This window comes from Urocitellus parryii, chromosome 3, assembly GCF_045843805.1.
Source record: "Urocitellus parryii isolate mUroPar1 chromosome 3, mUroPar1.hap1, whole genome shotgun sequence".
Lineage (NCBI taxonomy): Eukaryota > Metazoa > Chordata > Mammalia > Rodentia > Sciuridae > Urocitellus > Urocitellus parryii.
In genome coordinates this window covers 116,405,033-116,423,362 of record NC_135533.1, presented here as the reverse complement: position 1 = coordinate 116,423,362, position 18,330 = coordinate 116,405,033, and the positions used below count along the sequence as shown (strand labels likewise).

Genomic DNA, 18,330 nt, shown 5'->3' with positions numbered 1-18,330 from the left:
CAGAGTTGCACCATTTGTGCAATGATACATATACCTAGGGTAATGATGTCCATCTCATTACACCATCTTACCTACCCCCATGCCCCCTCCCCTCCCCTTCCCCTTTGCCCAATCCAAAGTTCCTCCATTCTTCCCATGCCCCTCCCCCATTATGTATCAACATCCACTGAGAGAACATTCAGCTTTTGGTTTTTTGGTATTGGCTTACTTCACTTAGCATATTTTCCAACTCCATCCATTTACCAGCAAATGCTATAATTTTATTCTCTTTTAATGCTGAATAATATTCCATTGCATATATGTACCACAGTTTCTTTATCCATTCATCTATTGAAGGGCAGCTAGGTTGGTTCCAACGTTTAACTATTGTGAATTGAGCTGCTATAAACATGCATGTGGCTGCATCACTGTAGTATGCTGATTTTTAAGTTCTTTTGGTAGAGATCAAAGAGTGGGATAGCTGGATCGAATGGTAGTCCCATTCCAAGTCTTCTAGGGAATCCCCGTAATGCTTTTCAGAGTGCCAACAAGCTTAAAACTTAAAACAGAACCATGAGGCAGAAACTTCTCCCTGCCTTGTTTCTCTTTGAGTTGACCCACCCTCTCTGTCTGCAACCCTATGGCTGTCTATCTCCATGTGTTTTTCTCTCTGTCCCTATCTGGATCCTGTAGGGGGGTCACAGTGCTGGCAAAGGCAGATCCTTGCTTCCAGGCCCAGAGCAGCCTTGGGTGCTTGTTGGGACCAGCCTCCTGATGCTTGTTTCCACTCTCTGCTGCCCCTTACAGGTGTCTGAGATGCCGCCCACGCTACAGAAGAAGCGCTGGGAGTCCATGGCCAAGGGGTTGGTTCTGGGAGCTCTTTTTACCAGCTTCCTGCTGCTATTGTACTCCTATGCTGTGCCCCCACTGCACACTGGCCTGACCTCCACGTGAGTAGCCTAGTTGAGCACCCAGTGGTGGGGATATAGAGGGACTACTCCCTTTCAGGGAGGCCCTGTAATTGCCTTACTGCAGGACCTGCCTGAATGATTGATGCTATATCCTGGGTAGCCATCCTGAACCCTGCATCATGCTCTGCTGGACAGAAACTCCACTACTGAGGGCAGAACTCACCATGTAATCCTGGGCCTCAGTGTGCTCATCTATGAAATGAGGAGAACAACAGAGCCTGCCTCATAGAGTGGGAGAATCACATCATACCATTTATGTCCAGGGCATGGATTATATTATCTGAGGCTCCAGGAGGGCCACAGGGAAGAGGTCAGTTTATCTAAAAGCACTCAGCTGGCACAGGGCCTGGATTCAAACTCCTGTATGACCCCAGGCCTTGCTCCTAACCATCCGGTAATCCTGATGGGCATATAGGTGCAGCAGACAGGAAAGGTTTCTCATGGAGATGCTCAGCACATATCTGGCACAGCCTGTACTTTTAGTTGTGAGGAAATTGTCAATTACTGACTCTACTAAAGGGCAATTTCATGTGGTCCAACCTAGTACTATTTTACAATAAACATAAGACACTGGCCATGATTGAGACAAAAACCTGTGTGCCTCACTTCACTTCAATCTCACACTAACATCACAAATAGGGCCTGTTATTCTCCCCACTTCACAGATGAGGAACTGAAGCCAGAGAGGCCAAATCACTGGCTCAGGCATTCAGCCTAGACTCAGGCCCATCTGTGTCCCCATCTCATCCCTGTTGCCACTACTGTCATCAACAAACCCATGTTTAGGCATGAAGGCCCAAGGTTCTGAGTCCCCAGACCCCCAGTGGCCTCTGACACTCTTCCTACCTCTCTGTCTCTAACAGGACCCCCGATGCCATAGCACCCTGCTCCCCAGTCTCTGGTGAGTCAGAGGGGGTGATTCTGGCCAATGGCTCATTTAGAGGTTGCCAGCCGCGGCGCAACATCGTGTTCATGAAGACTCACAAGACGGCCAGCAGCACGCTGCTCAACATCCTGTTCCGCTTTGGTCAGAAGCACCGGCTCAAATTCGCCTTCCCCAATGGTCGCAACGACTTCGATTACCCGGCCTTCTTCACCCGCAGCCTGGTGCAGGACTACCGGCCCGGGGCCTGCTTCAACATCATCTGCAACCACATGCGCTTCCACTATGAGGAGGTGCGCGGCCTGGTGCCACCCAACGCCACTTTCATCACCGTGCTCCGGGACCCTGCCCGCCTTTTCGAGTCCTCCTTCCACTACTTTGGACCCGTGGTGCCCCTCACGTGGAAGCTCTCAAGCAGCGACAAGCTGGCGGAATTCTTGCAGGACCCAGATCGCTACTACGACCCCAACGGCTACAACGCCCACTACCTCCGCAACTTGCTCTTCTTCGATCTGGGCTATGACAGTGGCCTGGACCCTGGCAGCCCGCAGGTGCAGGAGCACATACTGGAGGTGGAGCGCCGCTTCCACCTGGTGCTCCTCCAGGAGTACTTCGATGAGTCTCTGGTGCTGCTGAAGGATCTGCTCTGCTGGGAGCTGGAGGACGTGCTGTACTTCAAGCTTAACGCCCGTCGTGATTCACCAGTGCCTCGGCTCTCTGGGGACCTTTACCGCCGTGCCACAGCCTGGAACATGCTGGATGCCCGCCTCTACCGCCACTTCAATGCCAGCTTCTGGCGCAAAGTGGAGGCCTTTGGGCGGGAGCGTATGGCCCAAGAGGTGGCTGCCCTGCGCCGTGCCAATGAGCGCATGCGGCGTATCTGCATTGATGGCGGTCGGGCAGTGGATGCGGCTGCCATCCAGGACTCAGCCATGCAGCCCTGGCAGCCGCTGGGTTCCAAGTCCATCCTTGGTTACAACCTCAAGAAGAGCATCGGGCAGCGACACCAACAGCTCTGCCGTCGGATGCTCACGCCCGAGATCCAGTACCTGATGGATCTTGGCGTTAACCTCTGGGTCACCAAGCTCTGGAAGTTCATTAGGGACTTTCTGCGGTGGTGACATCCTGCTGACCTGTGACCTCCCAGCTCATTCACTACAGAGGGGCTGGGCAGGGACCTGCTGATGTTGGCTTCCTTCAGCCCCTCCTGGTGCCACCCTGGACCCCAGGGTGAGGAGAGGCTCTCAAGGGGATGTAGCCAACCAGAACTGGGCCCCTGGTACACAGGGCCTCACGGGAGAGCAGTATTTGACTAATTATACTATTTTTTATTAAACCCCCTACCCTCTATTTCCTGCCTCCCCTTAAAGGGGAGACCTCAGAAGTAAAAGGATTTGATGTTGTGTTTTTGTTAATCAGCCTCGGTGGTGGTGACTGGAAGGGCCCTGGGATGGGGGGAATCCCAAAAGAGCACAGTGATCTGTTTGTGAAAGTGTCTGTAAGACAGCCCAGTGCAGAGCAGGGATCTGATATGTATGTTACATATTGAAGCCTTGTGTGGTTCAGGAACTCCCATGGCTTCTAATACCTGGAAAATTTTTGTTTGTGCGTGACTGTATGTGCGTATGTGCATGTGTGACCGAACTCTGGTTTTGTGCCTGGCCCTGGGATAAGTGCTTTGTGGACATTATCTCAACTCATCTTCACCAAAACTCAGGGTCGTTGGGGCTGTTATGTTAGAGAGGAGGAAAGGAGCTCAGAGAGGGAAAATCACCTGGCTGAGATCACACTGTAAATGGTAGGACTGGAGCAGATACCTGGTGAGTGGAAGGTATGGGCAGATCAGGACGGAGTCCAGGAATGAGTGAATGTGTGTGTCTGTGCATGCATGTGCGCACCCATGTGTGTGTGATGGAGGTGGGGTGGGGAGCATTTTGTGGGGTAGGTTCTGGGCCCAGGCTAAGAGCTTCTTACTCATTAATCCTCATAATAATCTCCCCCCCACACACATTTTTAATTTGTACATTATAGTTGTACATATTGATGAGATTTGTTGTTACATACTTATATATTCATAATAATCTTCAAGCCAGGCACAATTACTGTCCCATATTATAGATGTGGGAACTGTAGTCTTAATAGGGCAAGGGACTTGCCCAAGGTCACATTACAAGATATATCAGATCCAAACGATCTCTCAAGGACCCCCAAATCTTTCCATCTTTGTGTCTGTTCACTCTATCCCTACTGCTCCTTCCCCTGGCTTCCAGTTAGCACCTCCTGTCTCCACCCACCTTTCCCACTTCTGCTCTCCCCAGAATGCCTCACACATCTGCCCCTTCCACCCTCACATTCAGTTCAATTAATCAAAAATAAATAAATAAATAAATAAACAAACAAACAAACTGGTCTCACCTAATACCTGTTGCACCCCTAGACCTCATCTGTCCTCAAGCATACAGCAGTCAACAAGTTGGTCAGGACCCTCCTGGAACTTATATCTAGAAGGTGGCCACCAAGGCATAGTCAGATGTTATTGACCAGGGTGGGGATGCTCCTGGCTCTAACTTCAGCTGATGTGACTGCCTCCTTCAGCATCTCCAGGGGGACGGTGGCTTTTGGTGGCACATACTCTCAGGCTTCCAACTAGAAATTGATATCCAGAACTGAATCCCAGAAGCCACAGTCAAGAAACTGTTTATTGGAGACCTATTGTGTCAGGCTCACACACACCTGAGCGGAAATATCTACAGCCTCCCTTCTATGCACACCAAAGATGAGAAAGGTTAATTCAAAGCCCCACACCTAATTAGTGCTAAAGGCAGAACTCAAACCAACATGGCTCCGCTCTTGACCCTTCTCTGGGTTTGTGATATCTGAGCTTTTTTGGCCAAGCAGCATGGGGGAGAGTCAGGGTGATTAATTGTCCCAGTATTTTGAGACTCTCCTGGTTTTAGCACTGAAAGTTCCACATCCCAGGAAACTCCTCAGTCCTAGAAAACAAGGTTTGACCTCACCAATTCCCTAGAGCCACCCTGCCTACACCTTCATAATCTTCCTGTAATGTTCTTTGCAACACACCCTTGGAGACTTTATCTAAATCATATGCAGGGAAATAAGCAAAAACAAAGAACTGACAAAAGCTAAGACTAGGGCTGGGTTGTGGCTTGGTGGTAGAGCACTTGCCTAGCATGTGTGAGGCACTGGGTTCGATTCTGAGAACCACATATAAATAAATGAATAAAATAAAGGCCCACCAACATCTTAAATTTTTTTTAAAAGCTAAGTTTATACCTACAAAAAGACGTTACTAATCCCAAATCTATAAGAGAATTTGACCACAATTTTATTAGTCAAAGATAGATGTCAGTATGTAGTATGATACTATCTTGGATTTAAAGAACCTCATAATTTTATCTCCTTAGACTCTGAAGGGCCTAGAAGTACCAATAATAACATTATTATATATTGCATTATTTTATTGTTATTGGCATTTCAAGATCCTTTGGGATCCGAGGAGAACAAAGCTGGTAGACAGCAGGTGCCAGAAATATAAATTACTACATTGGAAACATCTGCCTGATAGGTTCTAAGAGCATTACAGTTATTAACTCATGGATTTATTTATTTTTTCATAGAGAAGCAAATTATTCATTTTTTAAAAATAGAGCCAAAAGAAGGGCAAAAGAAAATTCATTTTTAAGGGCCCTTTATGTGCCAGGCAAGGCACTCTACATACATTATTAAAACTTTTTCAAATTTTTTGAGATTTTCATTTTTCCATGTTTTTATTGGTGCATTATAATTATACATAATGATAGGATTCATTGTCAGATATTCATATATACATGTGATCTAACAATTTAATTTGATCAATATTATTCCCTAGTATTTCCCCTTTCCCTTCTCTCTTCTCGCCCTCTGTTCCCTATTCTCTACTGTACTGATCTCCCTTCCATTTTGATAAGATTCCCCCAACCTTTCTTTTCCTGGCTTTCACATATGAGGGAAAGCATATGGTCTTTAGTTTTCTGAGTTTGACTTATTTTGCTTAACATAATGTTCTCAAGTTCCATACATTTTTTTCTGCAAATGACATAATTTTATTCTTCTTTATGGATGAATAAAACTCCACTGTATGTATATACTACATTTTTTAATCCATTCAAGCATTGACAAATACCTAGATGCTTCCATAATTTGACATCTGTGAATTGAGCTACTATAAACATAGGTATGCTTGGATTGCTGTAGTACTTTAATTATCTAGGGTAAATGCCAAGGAGCATTATGTCTGGGTCAAATGATGGTTCCAATTCTATTGAATTTAATTTCATATTGTTGATGTGATTATAAATTGGCAAAACCATGATGGATTTCCATTGTGGTTTTGCTAATTCAAAATCCCATCAACAATATGAAAAGTTCCTTTTTCTTCATATCTTCTCTAGCATTTATGATTGCGTAATTATATTCTTGATGGTTGCCATTCCAATTGGATTGAGATTAAATCTCACTGTAGTTTCATTATTATTGTTGTTATTGGCATTTCAAGATCTTTGGGATCTAAGGAGAACAAATCTGGTAGACAGCAGGTGCTAGAAATATAAATTACTACATTGGAAACATCTGCCTGATAGGTTCTAAAAGCATTACAGTAATTAACTCATGAATTTATTAGAGAAGCAAATTATTCATTTTTAAAAAATAGAGCCAAAGGAAGGGAAAAGGAAAATTCATTTTTAAGGGCCCTTAAGGGTTCCAATTCTATTGAGGAACCTCCATACTGATTTCCATTGTGGTCTTGCTAATTTATAATCCCATCAACAGTATGAAAGATTCCTTTTTCCTCCATATCTTCTCTAGCATTTATGATTGCATAGTTATATTCTTGATGGTTGCCATTCCAAGGGGAGTGAGATTAATTCTCACTGTAGTTTCATTTGCATTTTCCTAACTGCTAAACATGTTGAACATGTTTTCATATATTTTTTGGCCATATGTATTTCTTCTTTTGAGAAGTGTCTGCTTAGTTCATTTGTCTATTTAATAATAGTGTTATTAGGGGGGTTGGATGGTAAGCTTTTTGAATTCTTCATATACTCTGGATATCAATCTTCTGACAGAAGGGTAGCTAGCAAAGATTTCTCTCCCATTCTATAGGTTCTCTCTACATGTTCATAATTGTGTCCTTTGCTGGGCAGAAGCCTTTTAATTTGGTGCTATCCCATTTATTAATTCTTGTATTATTTCCTGAACTTTAGATGTCCTATTGAGGAAATTGTTGCTAGGTCTTTGATCCATTTTGAGTTGACTTTTGTGTAGAGTGAGAGATGAGGATCTAATCTCATTTTTCTACATATATGTGGATAACTAGTTTTTCTAGTACTATTGGTTTAAAGGCTATCTTTTCTCCAATGTATGTTTTTGGCAGCTTTGTTAAGGATCGATTAGATGACTATCTGTGTGAGTTTCTGTCTCTTATTTCATTTCTCTGTTTTTATGCCATTACCATGCAGTTTTTGTTACTATAGCTCTGTAGCATAATTGGAAATCAGATATTGTGATGCCTCCAGAGTTGCTTTTTTGACTTAGAATTGCTTCAGCTATTTTGAGACTTTTATTCTTTCAAATGAATTTTAGGATTTTTTCCTAGTCCTATAAAGAATGTCAGTGATATTTTAATGGAGATTACATTGAATCTATGTTTTGCGTTTGGTAATATGACCATTTTAATAGTATTAATTCTGCTTATCCATGAACATGGGAGGTCTTTTCATCTTTTAGTGTCTTCAATTTCTTTCCTCAGTGTTCTATAGTTTTCATTGCAGAAGTTTCTCATCTCCTTGTTTAGATTTTCTTTCTTTTTTTGAGACTATTGTGAATGGGATTGTTTTCCTGATTTATTTCTCAGCACATTCATTATTGGTATATATGGAAGCTATTATTTTTGTATGTTGATTTTGTAATCTGCTACTTTGCTGAATTTATTAGCTCCAGCAGTCTTCTGGAGGAGCTTTTTGAATCTTCTAAATATAGGATCATATCACCTACAAACAGTGATAATTTGACTTCTTCTTATCCTGTTTTTATTCCTTTGGTTTTTTCTCTTGCCTAATTGTTCTGGCTAGAAATTCTAGTACTATATCTAATAGGAGTGGTGAGAAAGGACATCTTTGTTTTGTTCAAGAAACAAGTGGACATCTATGTCTTGTTTAAAGCAAATGCTTTCAGTTTTCCCCATTCACCATGATGTCATCTTTGGGTTTATAAAATATAGCCTTTATGGTGTTGAGGTAGATTCCTCCTATTCCTAGTTTCTTCAATGTTTTTATCATAATCGGTGCTGAATTTTGTCGAAGGCTTTTTCTGAATATAATACTATGTCAGTCTTGATCCTATTTATATTTTTATGGGGAATTACATTTATTGATTTTCATATGTCAAACCATCCTTGAGATCTTGGAATGAAAACCACTTGATCATGATGTGTCTTAATATGTTTTGAATGCAATTTGCTAATATTTTTTATTTTTCCTTTTTAAAAATTGTTTACTGGTACATTATAATTATACAAAATAGAGGGATTCATTATGCCATGATTATATATGCACACAACATAATTTTATCAATATTATTTCCTAGTATCTTCCCTTTTCCTCTCCTCCTCTGATCCATTACTCTACTCTACTGATCTCCCTCTATTATTGTTATTTTAATTAGTATATTACAACTATATATATATATAGTTGTAATATATATATATATATATATATATATATATTCAGAATTCATTGTGGTATATTCATACCTAGATATAGCATAATTTGCTAGATTTGATTTGGTAATATTTCATTAAGGATTTTTGCATTTAAGTTAATCAGGGATAGTGGTCTGTAATTTTCTTTGTTTGACGTGTCCTTACCTAGTTTTGATATTAATGTCATACTGGCTTAATAGAATAAATTTGGAAGTGTTTCACTCCCTTTTTAGTTCATGGAATAATTTAAGAAATGTTGGCATTATTCTTCTTTAAAGCTCTGGTGCAACTCAGCTGAGAATCCATCTGGTCCTGGGTTTTTTTGTTTGTTTTACTGGAAAGCTTTTTATTACTCCTTCTATTGCTTGTTATTGGTCTGTTCAGGTTTTCTGTGGCCTCTTGATTCAATTTGGCAGGTCATTTGTGCCTAGAAATACATCCATTTTTTCTAGAATTTACAATTTATTGTAGTGTAAGTTTTCAAAATATTCTCTAACGATTCTCTGGATTTCTATGATATCTGTGGCAATTTCTCCTTTTTCACCTCTAATTTTGTTAACTTAGGTCTTCCCTCTCTCTCTGGTTAGAGTTTACCAATCTTCTTTATCTTTTTAAAGAACCAACTTTTTGTTTCATTGATCTTTTGTATTGTTTCAATTCCCAATTTCATTGATTTTGGTTATGATATTAATTATTTTCCTCCTTCTACTGGTTTGGGGATTGGTTAGTTCTCATTTTTCAAGGGCCTTGAGATGCATCATTAGGATATTAATTTGGGATCCTTTGAATTTTTTTATGTAGGCTCTCGTAGCTATAAATATTTTTCTTTTAGAACCACCTTCCTTCATGGTGTCCCAGAGGTTCTGGTATTATATCATTATTCTTGCTTGATTCTAAGAATTTTTAAATTTCTCCCCTGATTTCCTCTATCACCCATTTATCATTAAAACTGCATTATTCAATCAAATTTATATCATTTCTGCAGTTTTTTTAGTGTTGATTTCTAATTTCATTCTATATGATCACCTAAGATCACAAGGAATTGTATTTTTTTGTATTTTCTAAGGGTTGCTTTGTGATCTAAAATATACCCTATTTTAGAGAAGGTTCATTGAGCAGCTGAGAAGAAAGTGAATTTGGCTGTTGTTGGATAAAATATTTTACACATATCTGTTAGGTACAGTTTATTTATAATATTTTTATGTTTGAAGAGTTTTTGCTAAGTTTATGTCTGAATGAACTATTAGTGCAGAGGTGTGTTGAAATTACTCAGTATTGTACTAGAGTCTGAATTGAATAGTGTCTGTTTTTGTAATTAAATGCACCAACTCTTGGGGCATAAGTATTTACTATCATGTCTTTTTGTTGGATTGTTCCCTTTACCAATATGAAGTGACCTTCTTAGTCTCTCTTAATTAATTTTGGCTTGAAGTCTGCTTTGTTGGATAAGAGAGTAGATACTCTCACTTGTTTGAGGGCTTCATTTGCATGGTATATTAATTTGCATCCTTTCACTTTCAGCCTGTGGCTGTCTTTACCTGTAAGATGAGTCTCTAACAAACATATAGTTGGGTATTGGTTTTTAATACATCCTGCCAATTGGAGAGTTTTAACCATTTACATTTAGGTTTATTATAGAGAAATGTTTATTAATTCCTGGATTTTTAAAAGATATTTTTAGGTGTTTTATTCTTTTTTTTAAGATTTGTCCTTTCTTTTATGTTGTAGATGGACAGAATACCTTTATTTTATTCATTTATTTTTATGTGGTGCTGAGGATCAAACCCAGTGTTTCACACATACTAGGCAAGCACTCTACCACTGAACTACAACCCCAGCCCCATTTCATTTTATTTCTAATGTTTGATTTGGTACTGTTTCTTATTTACTTGTCTACTCTCCCAAATGAGATCTGTCCATTTGAGAGCTCTGGAGTTTGTTTTTTGTTTCTTCTGTGCGTAGCATTTCTGTTAGCATCAGTGCCAGTTTAGTAGTCATGAATTCTTTTAGTTTCTACTTATCTTGGAAGGTTTTATTTCTTCATGAATTCTGAAGAATAGTTTTGCTAGAAATAGCAATCTTAGTTGACAGTTATTTTTTCCAGGGATTAGAATACATCATTCAAAGCCCTCCTGGTCTTTAGAGTTTGTATTGAGAAATCAGATGTAATTCTAAATGGTTTGCCTCTAAATGTGACCTGTCCTTTTTCCTTTGAAGCTTTGAAAATTCTATCCTTATTCTTTATGTTAGACATTTTAATTATAAAGTGTGTGGAGAGGTTTTTTTTTTTTAATATTGTCTGTTTTGGAATTCTGAGTGCATCCTATATCTGGATGTTCATCTCATTCCCAAGACTTAGAAATTTTTCTGTTATTATTTCCCTGAAGAGATTACCCATGCCATTAGCTTGCATCTCTCAACCCTCTTCAATTCAAATTATTCTTAAATTAGGTCTCTTAATGTTGTCCCAGAGTCCTTGTATATTCTGCTCATGGTTATTTATTTTCTTTTCTTTAATACTGTCTGAATGTTCAAGCTGGCCACTTTGTTTTCCAGCTCTGAGATTCTGTCATCTGCATGGTGTACTCTCTTAGGGAGACTTTCAACTGAATATTTTGATTTATTTTGCCTTTTACTTCCAAGATTTCTGTTTGGTTATTTTTCATTATCTTTATTTCCTTATTGACTTTATCACTCATATCCTGTAATAACTTCCTTAATTCATTTAGATATTTTTATGTGTTCTCTTGGAATTCATTGATCATTTTTATAATCATTCTTTTGAGTTCTTTATCTGGCATTTCATACACTTCGATATCTTTGGAGTCAGTTGTTGGTGAATTATGAACTTTAGGAGGTGCCGTGTTCTCTTGTTGTTTTTTTTTAATATTTTTTGTATGCCTATATTTGGTTTTGTGCATCTGTTAGGATGGATTTCTATTCTCTTATGTGTTGACCTTTTTAGGATACAGCCTTCTCTTAACAAAGTGTTCTGGGATATCAGGTTGTTGTGAGATTTTCAATATATTTACAAGTGAGTTTTATAATATAATTTCCCTGCTAGTTATTTGGTAATGATTAGTGTATTTTGAAACAGTGTATATCCTTATCTCAGAGCTTAAGGATCCCACTTTCCCTGTAAGTCTCACAAGAGTGGGGTCCTTCTTGTAGATCTGGAAACTGTGTTATATATAGCAGGGTATATGGGGTGTACCCTCTGTGATTGCTCTTCTTCATTTCACACCTCTATATATTCTAAAGGGTATGGATATGATCTAGATTGAGATCCCTTACAGGTGTAGTGTCCAGTCTTTTTATTAATTCTGCTTTGCTGTTGGGGGATGTCCATAAATTGGACTTAAAGTCCCCCTGCCCAGCCATTCCTATTTGGGGATTGGTCATTGGTTTGGGTTTATTGTTTAACCTATTCATTGTATTAAAAAATCATTGAAGTTTGAGCATAGCTAGTATGAGCATGGAGTAAGGTGCATTTTCTCTTGACCGGGTTTAGTTCAGTAGCAGAAGCTCTTCCTTGTGGACTTACACTTCCACTATTGCAGTAGATTCCCAGCACCTCCTGGATAATGGGGAAACAAATGACAGGAACATCAACAGTGAACAATACACAGCATTAAAATAAATACTGGGGGCCTACTATTACAACATGAATTACCACAAAAACAGGAATGGTAGGGTCTGGGGTTGTGGCTCAGTGGTAGAGCACTTGCCTAGCATGTGTGAGGCACTGGGTTCTATTCTCAGCACTGCATATTGATAAGCTCATTAAATAAAGGTCCATCAACATCTAAACACACACACACACACACACACACACACACACACACACAGGAATGGTGGGGTCAGCAGTTGCCAATACCAACAGCAAGGAATAGCTATGAACTAGATCTGGTGATAAACAGTAAGTATCAACTGTGCAATCCACAGTACTAATGACAACAACATGAAGGGTGGGTTCGGGAATTATATAAACCAAATAGTTTTAAAATATGGTAAAAATGCTGTTGGTAAAGAGAAAAGAAAATCTGATAGAAAGGTAAAAGAAAGTTTAGAATGTTCAAAATGTGAACAGAGAGAACTCAGAAGAGATGTAGCTAGTGATGGCTGTGAAGAAGGAGGAGAAAAAAATAAATAAAAGAATCAAAATAAATAAAGAGAGAACAATAAAATTTGGCTGTCAGAGGGAGGAAAAAAGGAGAGAAAAAGAAACAAACAAAACCAAAACAAAATAAAAATGAACAAAACTCCCTCACTCTCAAAAGACAAAGAAAAATAACAAACATTAAAAAATGATAAAAATGAAAAAAGAAACAAAAATGTACATGCATGTATGTCAATGAACCAATGAGCACAGTAAGAACATCACCACCCCCAAAAAAAGAGAGAAAGAAAGAAAAAGAAAAGAAGGAAATAAAAATCTTAATTAAAAAATGAAAGAATTGTCTCCACTGAGGTAGTCAAAACTGTCAACAAAGGTGAATATTCGCTGCCTATGCCAGACTTCCCTTTTTTTTGGGGGGGGGCAGGGTAAGCATGCTTTCGGGAGAGCAAGGGATGGGGCTTGTTAAACCCTTCCTCTTTTTGTGTTGCTCACCAAGCTGCCAACTGGACTGGCCTAGAATTGAAAGTGGTTGAAATAGCTCTCAGCTTCCCTTCTCACCCGTACGAGGTAGAATAGAATGAGAAATATTTTCTAAGAGTTTTGTCAGTACAGATCAGATTGATGAACTCTCAGGATGGGGTTGCTGCAGAGTTCTAAATGGGAAGTTCCAATGGCTGAGGTTTAGCTCCCGTCAGGACTTGGGGACTTTACTGGGTGGTATCTGCTCTGGAAAGATTAGATCAACACACCCCTAGTGCTGGGCAAACACTGGTCTCTGCTTGAAGGCTAGATTTAGCCATCTCCTAAGAATTTTACTCATAGGTTGGGGGAGCCAACTCTCCACAGGTCTCGCACATTCCACTGCCCATGAATGTAGCTTTCCCAAGCTCAGTCCCCAAGTATAATCCCTGTGTAATCACACCTGCCTGTTCAGTTTCCTGCCTCTCTCCAGCTGTTCTTGTGAGGCACCAGACTCAAAGGGAAAGTCAGTTGCACTCTCCTTCATATCTCTGACTTGAACCCACCTGGGTACAGTCACCCTCTGTGTTTCTTTCAATCATGTTCTGCTAGGTACACCCTAGGCCACACAGTAGGTGATTGCTGGGATAGGATGATAATATTTGCTATAATCTCTTGGGCTCCTGGGGCAACAAGCTGCATCTGGCCTCCTCAAGATGGTTCCCTCTCAGCTATTTCCTTGTCAGTAGAGGAACACAGAGCACTTTCAAACACCAGCTTGCTCTGTAGCCTCTTGTTCAGCTAAATTCAGACCTTTTTTTTTTTCTGTTGGGTTTTTCCATGCCAAATTTGTCCATCATGTTTCTCTCTTGTTGGTGTTGTTCCTCCCCCCTGTGGTGAACCAGCACCAATGCTGTCTTTGTCACTGGCTTGGTTCCAATGTAGTCTTCTTGCCTCTTGTTCCATGCACTCAGATTTCTGGGTCTCTCAAAATCTCTGGCTGTCCCATTGAATTCCCTCTTTTACCCATCTCACTGAGGAGGAGTATTCTGGCTGCTTGCATCCTAGAACATAAAGTAACTGGAAATGCAGCCTTTCTCAAATTCATCATCTTGAATCTCCCCTGTTAACTCATTTATTAATATAATTAATATTTTAAGAAGTAGTCAACAGGCACTGAACAACCACTCAGTGCCCAGTTCAGTTCCTTGTGGGAACATGGGGGATTCCCTTTTCTTCCTCAAGGAAGTGAATGACTCAAGAGACTGAGCAACCAGCCCAGAGTCACAGAACCAGGCAGCCACAGAAGAGATAGGATGCAAATATAGGCTGCTCTGAGGCTAGGACTTGAGGCCTGCAAATCCTTGGCATCATTCCAGTTGTCCTCCACATCCTCCAGACCAGTGTCCCTCCCCCAGTTGAAAAAGTACTGGTCTCCTAAGGGGCTTAAACTGCTTGTTGCCTGCTGAAGCCAGACTGCTGTTGCTGCACCTGGTTGCAGAGGGAGCGATGGTGTCGAATTTGGTCTTGACCAGCGCTGACATTCCTGGCTGGGCCTGGGCACTGGTGGTGACCAGACTTTTACTGACCGGATATGTGAAATCAGAGTAGGTGTCATGGCTGTCTCCTCTGAGAACGTCAATGAAACCACCTACTTGTCCCTTTCTGTTATGAGTTGAACTGTATCTGCCCCCCTCAACCAAATATGTTCAATTCCTAGCTTCTGGTACCCTCTGATTGTGACCTTATTTGAAAATAGGGTCTTTGTAGATGCATTCAAGTTAAGATACCGTTATTCAGTGGGCCCTCATCCAATATGTCTGCTGTCCACACGTGCCCACATGTGAAGACAAAGATACACTAGGAAAATGCCACGTGAATGGTGGAAATTGGAGTCTTGTAGCAGAATGCCGAGTAATGTCAAGGACCCATGGTCATCACCAGAAGCTAGAAAGAGGCAAGGAAAGATTCTGTGCAAAGACTCAGAGAGATCATGGCCAATACCTTGATCTCAGACCTGTATTCTCTAGAGCTGTAAAAGAATAAATTTCTTTTGTCTTAAGCCAACCAGTTTGTGGTATTTTGTTACAACGGACTCAAAAAATTAATATTCCCTCCATGCTCTGTTGCTGCTCGTACCAGGTGTCTGCGCTTTATCTAGATCTCTGCCTTACTTTCCTCCCCTAGGCGCCCTTACCAACCATCCTCAATCTGCAGTCCACAGCCATCCTCTGTTGCATGGTCCCCACTACCCTGGGCTGAAGCCATGCTACTTGCACCTCTGTGGCTTCACAAATGTTGTTCCCTTTTCCCTTTGCAAGCTGTCTTTTTCTATTTTCTTTTCTCATATTGGAATAAATGAAACTAGGTAATTTATAAAGGAAAAAGTTATTTAGTTCATGATTCTGGAGGCCAAAAGGCCAAAATTGGGCAGCTGCATCTGGTGAGGACCACATGCTGCATCATAACACAGGAAAGAGAAGTCAGTGGGCACAAGAAGAGGAGGCAAAACATGAGAGACAGCCTCTTTACAATAACCCACACCTACAAGAACTAACCTAGTCTCCTAAGAGCATCATTAATCCATTCACAGGGGCAGTGTCCTTACAACCTAATCATACCTAAAAGGTCTCACCTCTTCTCAGCACTATTACACTGGGGACCAAATTTCAACATGAGCTTTGGATGGAGGGGAAGCCACGTTCAAACCATAGCACAGACCTAACATTGTTCTGTTTTCAAAATAAATGCCGACATCTGGTCCCTAGGTTCATCTTAGGCCTCTGGGCTCCCAATCTGCCTGGACTTCCTCATCTTGGCTCAGCTTACCCAGGATGCAACTGTTGATTTACATATCTGCAAGCCTCTGGGGGTGGGATCTTTCAGGACAGGGACCAGGTCATATTGGTTTAATTGGCCTCCAGTGCCCAGGCCAGTACCTGGCACATGGTAGGTTTTTAATAAATGTTGAAAGAAAGAAGGAAGGAAGAGAGGGAAGAATGGAGGAAGGAAAAAAGGAAATAGGAAGGAAGGAAGGAAGGAAGGAAGGAAGGAAGGAAGGAAAGAGGAAGGGAAAAGGGAAAGGGTGGAGAGAAAGGAAGTAGACAAGGAGGGGGAAAGGGAGGTATTTCCACCCTGAGGGCTTTTCAGAACATCCTCATAACTGACCAGGGTCTCACATTCCTGGGAAATGTAACACATTGGCTAGTGTAGGAATGAGTTCACTGGATGAAAACTCATGGTCGCTGGGATGGGACACATGTCAGGCAGTTTTGATAGACATGGATAAGAGGCAGGGAGCTTGGCTGATGCCTGCTCTGGGGAATAGACAGGACACAGGTAGGTCAGGAATCACCTGGGGCATCAGATCTGTGTTTCCTCTGGTTAAGGAAACCAAAAACAGAGTGGTGGTCCTTCCCAGCTCCCCTTGCCAACCCATCTTCGGTAAGCTCTATTGACCACTCACTGTGTACAATGCATCCCAGTGGTTCCCGGGGTGGGCATATGTAGACTCTCAAGGAACCCAATGGGCATGACTACAACAGCTGGACAGATGGAAGACGACAGTGGGTTGTGGGATTTCATTTCCCAGCAAATAAGATAAATAGGAAAGATGTTGCATTTGAAAAAGGTCTTGAGGCAGGCAGCGTTTGGGATGCAGGCTGTGGCAAGAAAGGGCCTTCCAAGGAGACAGAACAACATAGGAAGGGAAGGGAAGGGAAGGGGAGGGGAGGGGAGGAGAGGGGAGGGGAGGGAAAAGTGAAAAGGCTTCCAGAGAGAAGAGCAGGAGAAATCAGCTCAGGAAGGATTCAAAATACCTTTAAGTCCAGGCTAAGGAATTTTCTGTTTCTCCTGAAGGTAGCAAGGAGCCATGGCAGGCTTTGGAGAAGAGGAGAGATGTACTCAGAAGCCAGCTTCAAGAATTTTCATTCCATTGTTATGGTGGAGCTGGTAGATATGCTCAGTTCAAATAGTGTCATTGGACCCAGCGTCAGTGGTCTATAAGGAGTACTGGATTTTGAAAATTATTTATTTACTTGCTGCACATGTTTAAAAATGCTGAGAGTAGTGTTGAACTTAAGGATTTAGATGTAAATTCTTTGGTCATAGAACAGATACAGGTGTGAGCAAGCACCCAAGATATGCTGCTGTACTTAAGAAGCCCATGGAAAGATTAATCCCCTGCCACAGTAAGGTGTCCTTGCTAAAAAATTAAATTAAATTAAACCAAATTGCTCTAAACCAAAAGAAGTTCACAGAAGAAATATATATCTCAGAAGAAATGTAAGAAACAAAAATTTGTAGCACAAGAACTAATTCTGCGATAAATGAATGTACATTAAAAAAAAAAGGAAAAAAAAAAGGTGGGTTAGAGGTGCTGGGGGCAGGGACACAAAGGTAAAAGATCAGAACTTGGGCCAGGGCAGGAGCAGGGGAAAGTCCCTGAATTTGTCCCTTATGGTTAAAGCACAAGCCTATGGGTGTGTTGGATGCTAGGTAGGCCCTGTCCTGCAAGGGAGGCGGATTCTCCTCTCTATGTTTACTTTGCCTGATGCCAAGCACATGGGATATAGTGTCCTAACTAAGTGCCAGGTTCAGACAATCCTGTTGTCATTCAACTGCTGTAGGTCCTCAGACCTGCTGCTTCCTCTTCTAGGCTCTGTTAGATGGGGAGAAATAGGCTGGGGCTCATAAAGACCATGAAGTCTTTGACCTTGAACTTGACATGGAGCCCACCAAATGATCCCTGCCCTGCCTGTATGTCTGCATCCTCCCAACTTGCTGTTTCCCAGATGCAGCATTTATTTTTCTCTGCCCAAGGCCCTTCTCCAGCCTTCAGAGTCCAGCAGGCCCGAAGTGACATCCCTGGGGGCAACTCTGACCCCAGGACTGTCCAGAGTCGCTGCATAAATACCCCAGCTCCTTCAGCTCCCTCCCACCTCTTCCATTCAGGATGGAAGAGCTGTTCTGGAAAGGTCCACATGGTAGTTGCTATAGAGTCCGGAGTTCATTGCTTTGTCAACCTCCTGGCAGAATTCACTGGATGGTCTGTTGAGATGACAGGTCAGTGTGTGCCACCTTACCACTCTCTTATGTGTTCCAGGTGAGGGGATTACATCTGGTGTGTCTGATAAGCTTACAGACATGGTTTGGGTTT

General features: G+C 41.4%; 1 protein-coding gene across 1 annotated transcript; it reads left to right on the top strand.

Annotated features, from left to right (window-relative positions):
- Positions 1–795: 795 nt before the first annotated feature.
- On the top strand, positions 796–3,167 carry Gal3st1 (galactose-3-O-sulfotransferase 1). The gene is made up of 2 exons (XM_026408944.2): positions 796–929; positions 1,814–3,167. Exons 1-2 carry the CDS (start codon positions 796–798, stop codon positions 2,952–2,954), a joined length of 1,275 nt encoding a protein of 424 aa, XP_026264729.1. The 3' UTR covers positions 2,955–3,167.
- The last annotated feature ends 15,163 nt before the right edge of the window (positions 3,168–18,330 follow it).

Excerpts from the sequence above, each read along its gene's own strand:
- Gal3st1 (XM_026408944.2), top strand. The coding sequence starts at position 796 with ATGCCGCCCACGCTACAGAAGAAGCGCTGGGAGTCCATGGCCAAGGGG. Across the intron at positions 930-1,813 it reads CACACTGGCCTGACCTCCAC|GACCCCCGATGCCATAGCAC; the intron begins GTGAGTAGCCTA and ends TGTCTCTAACAG.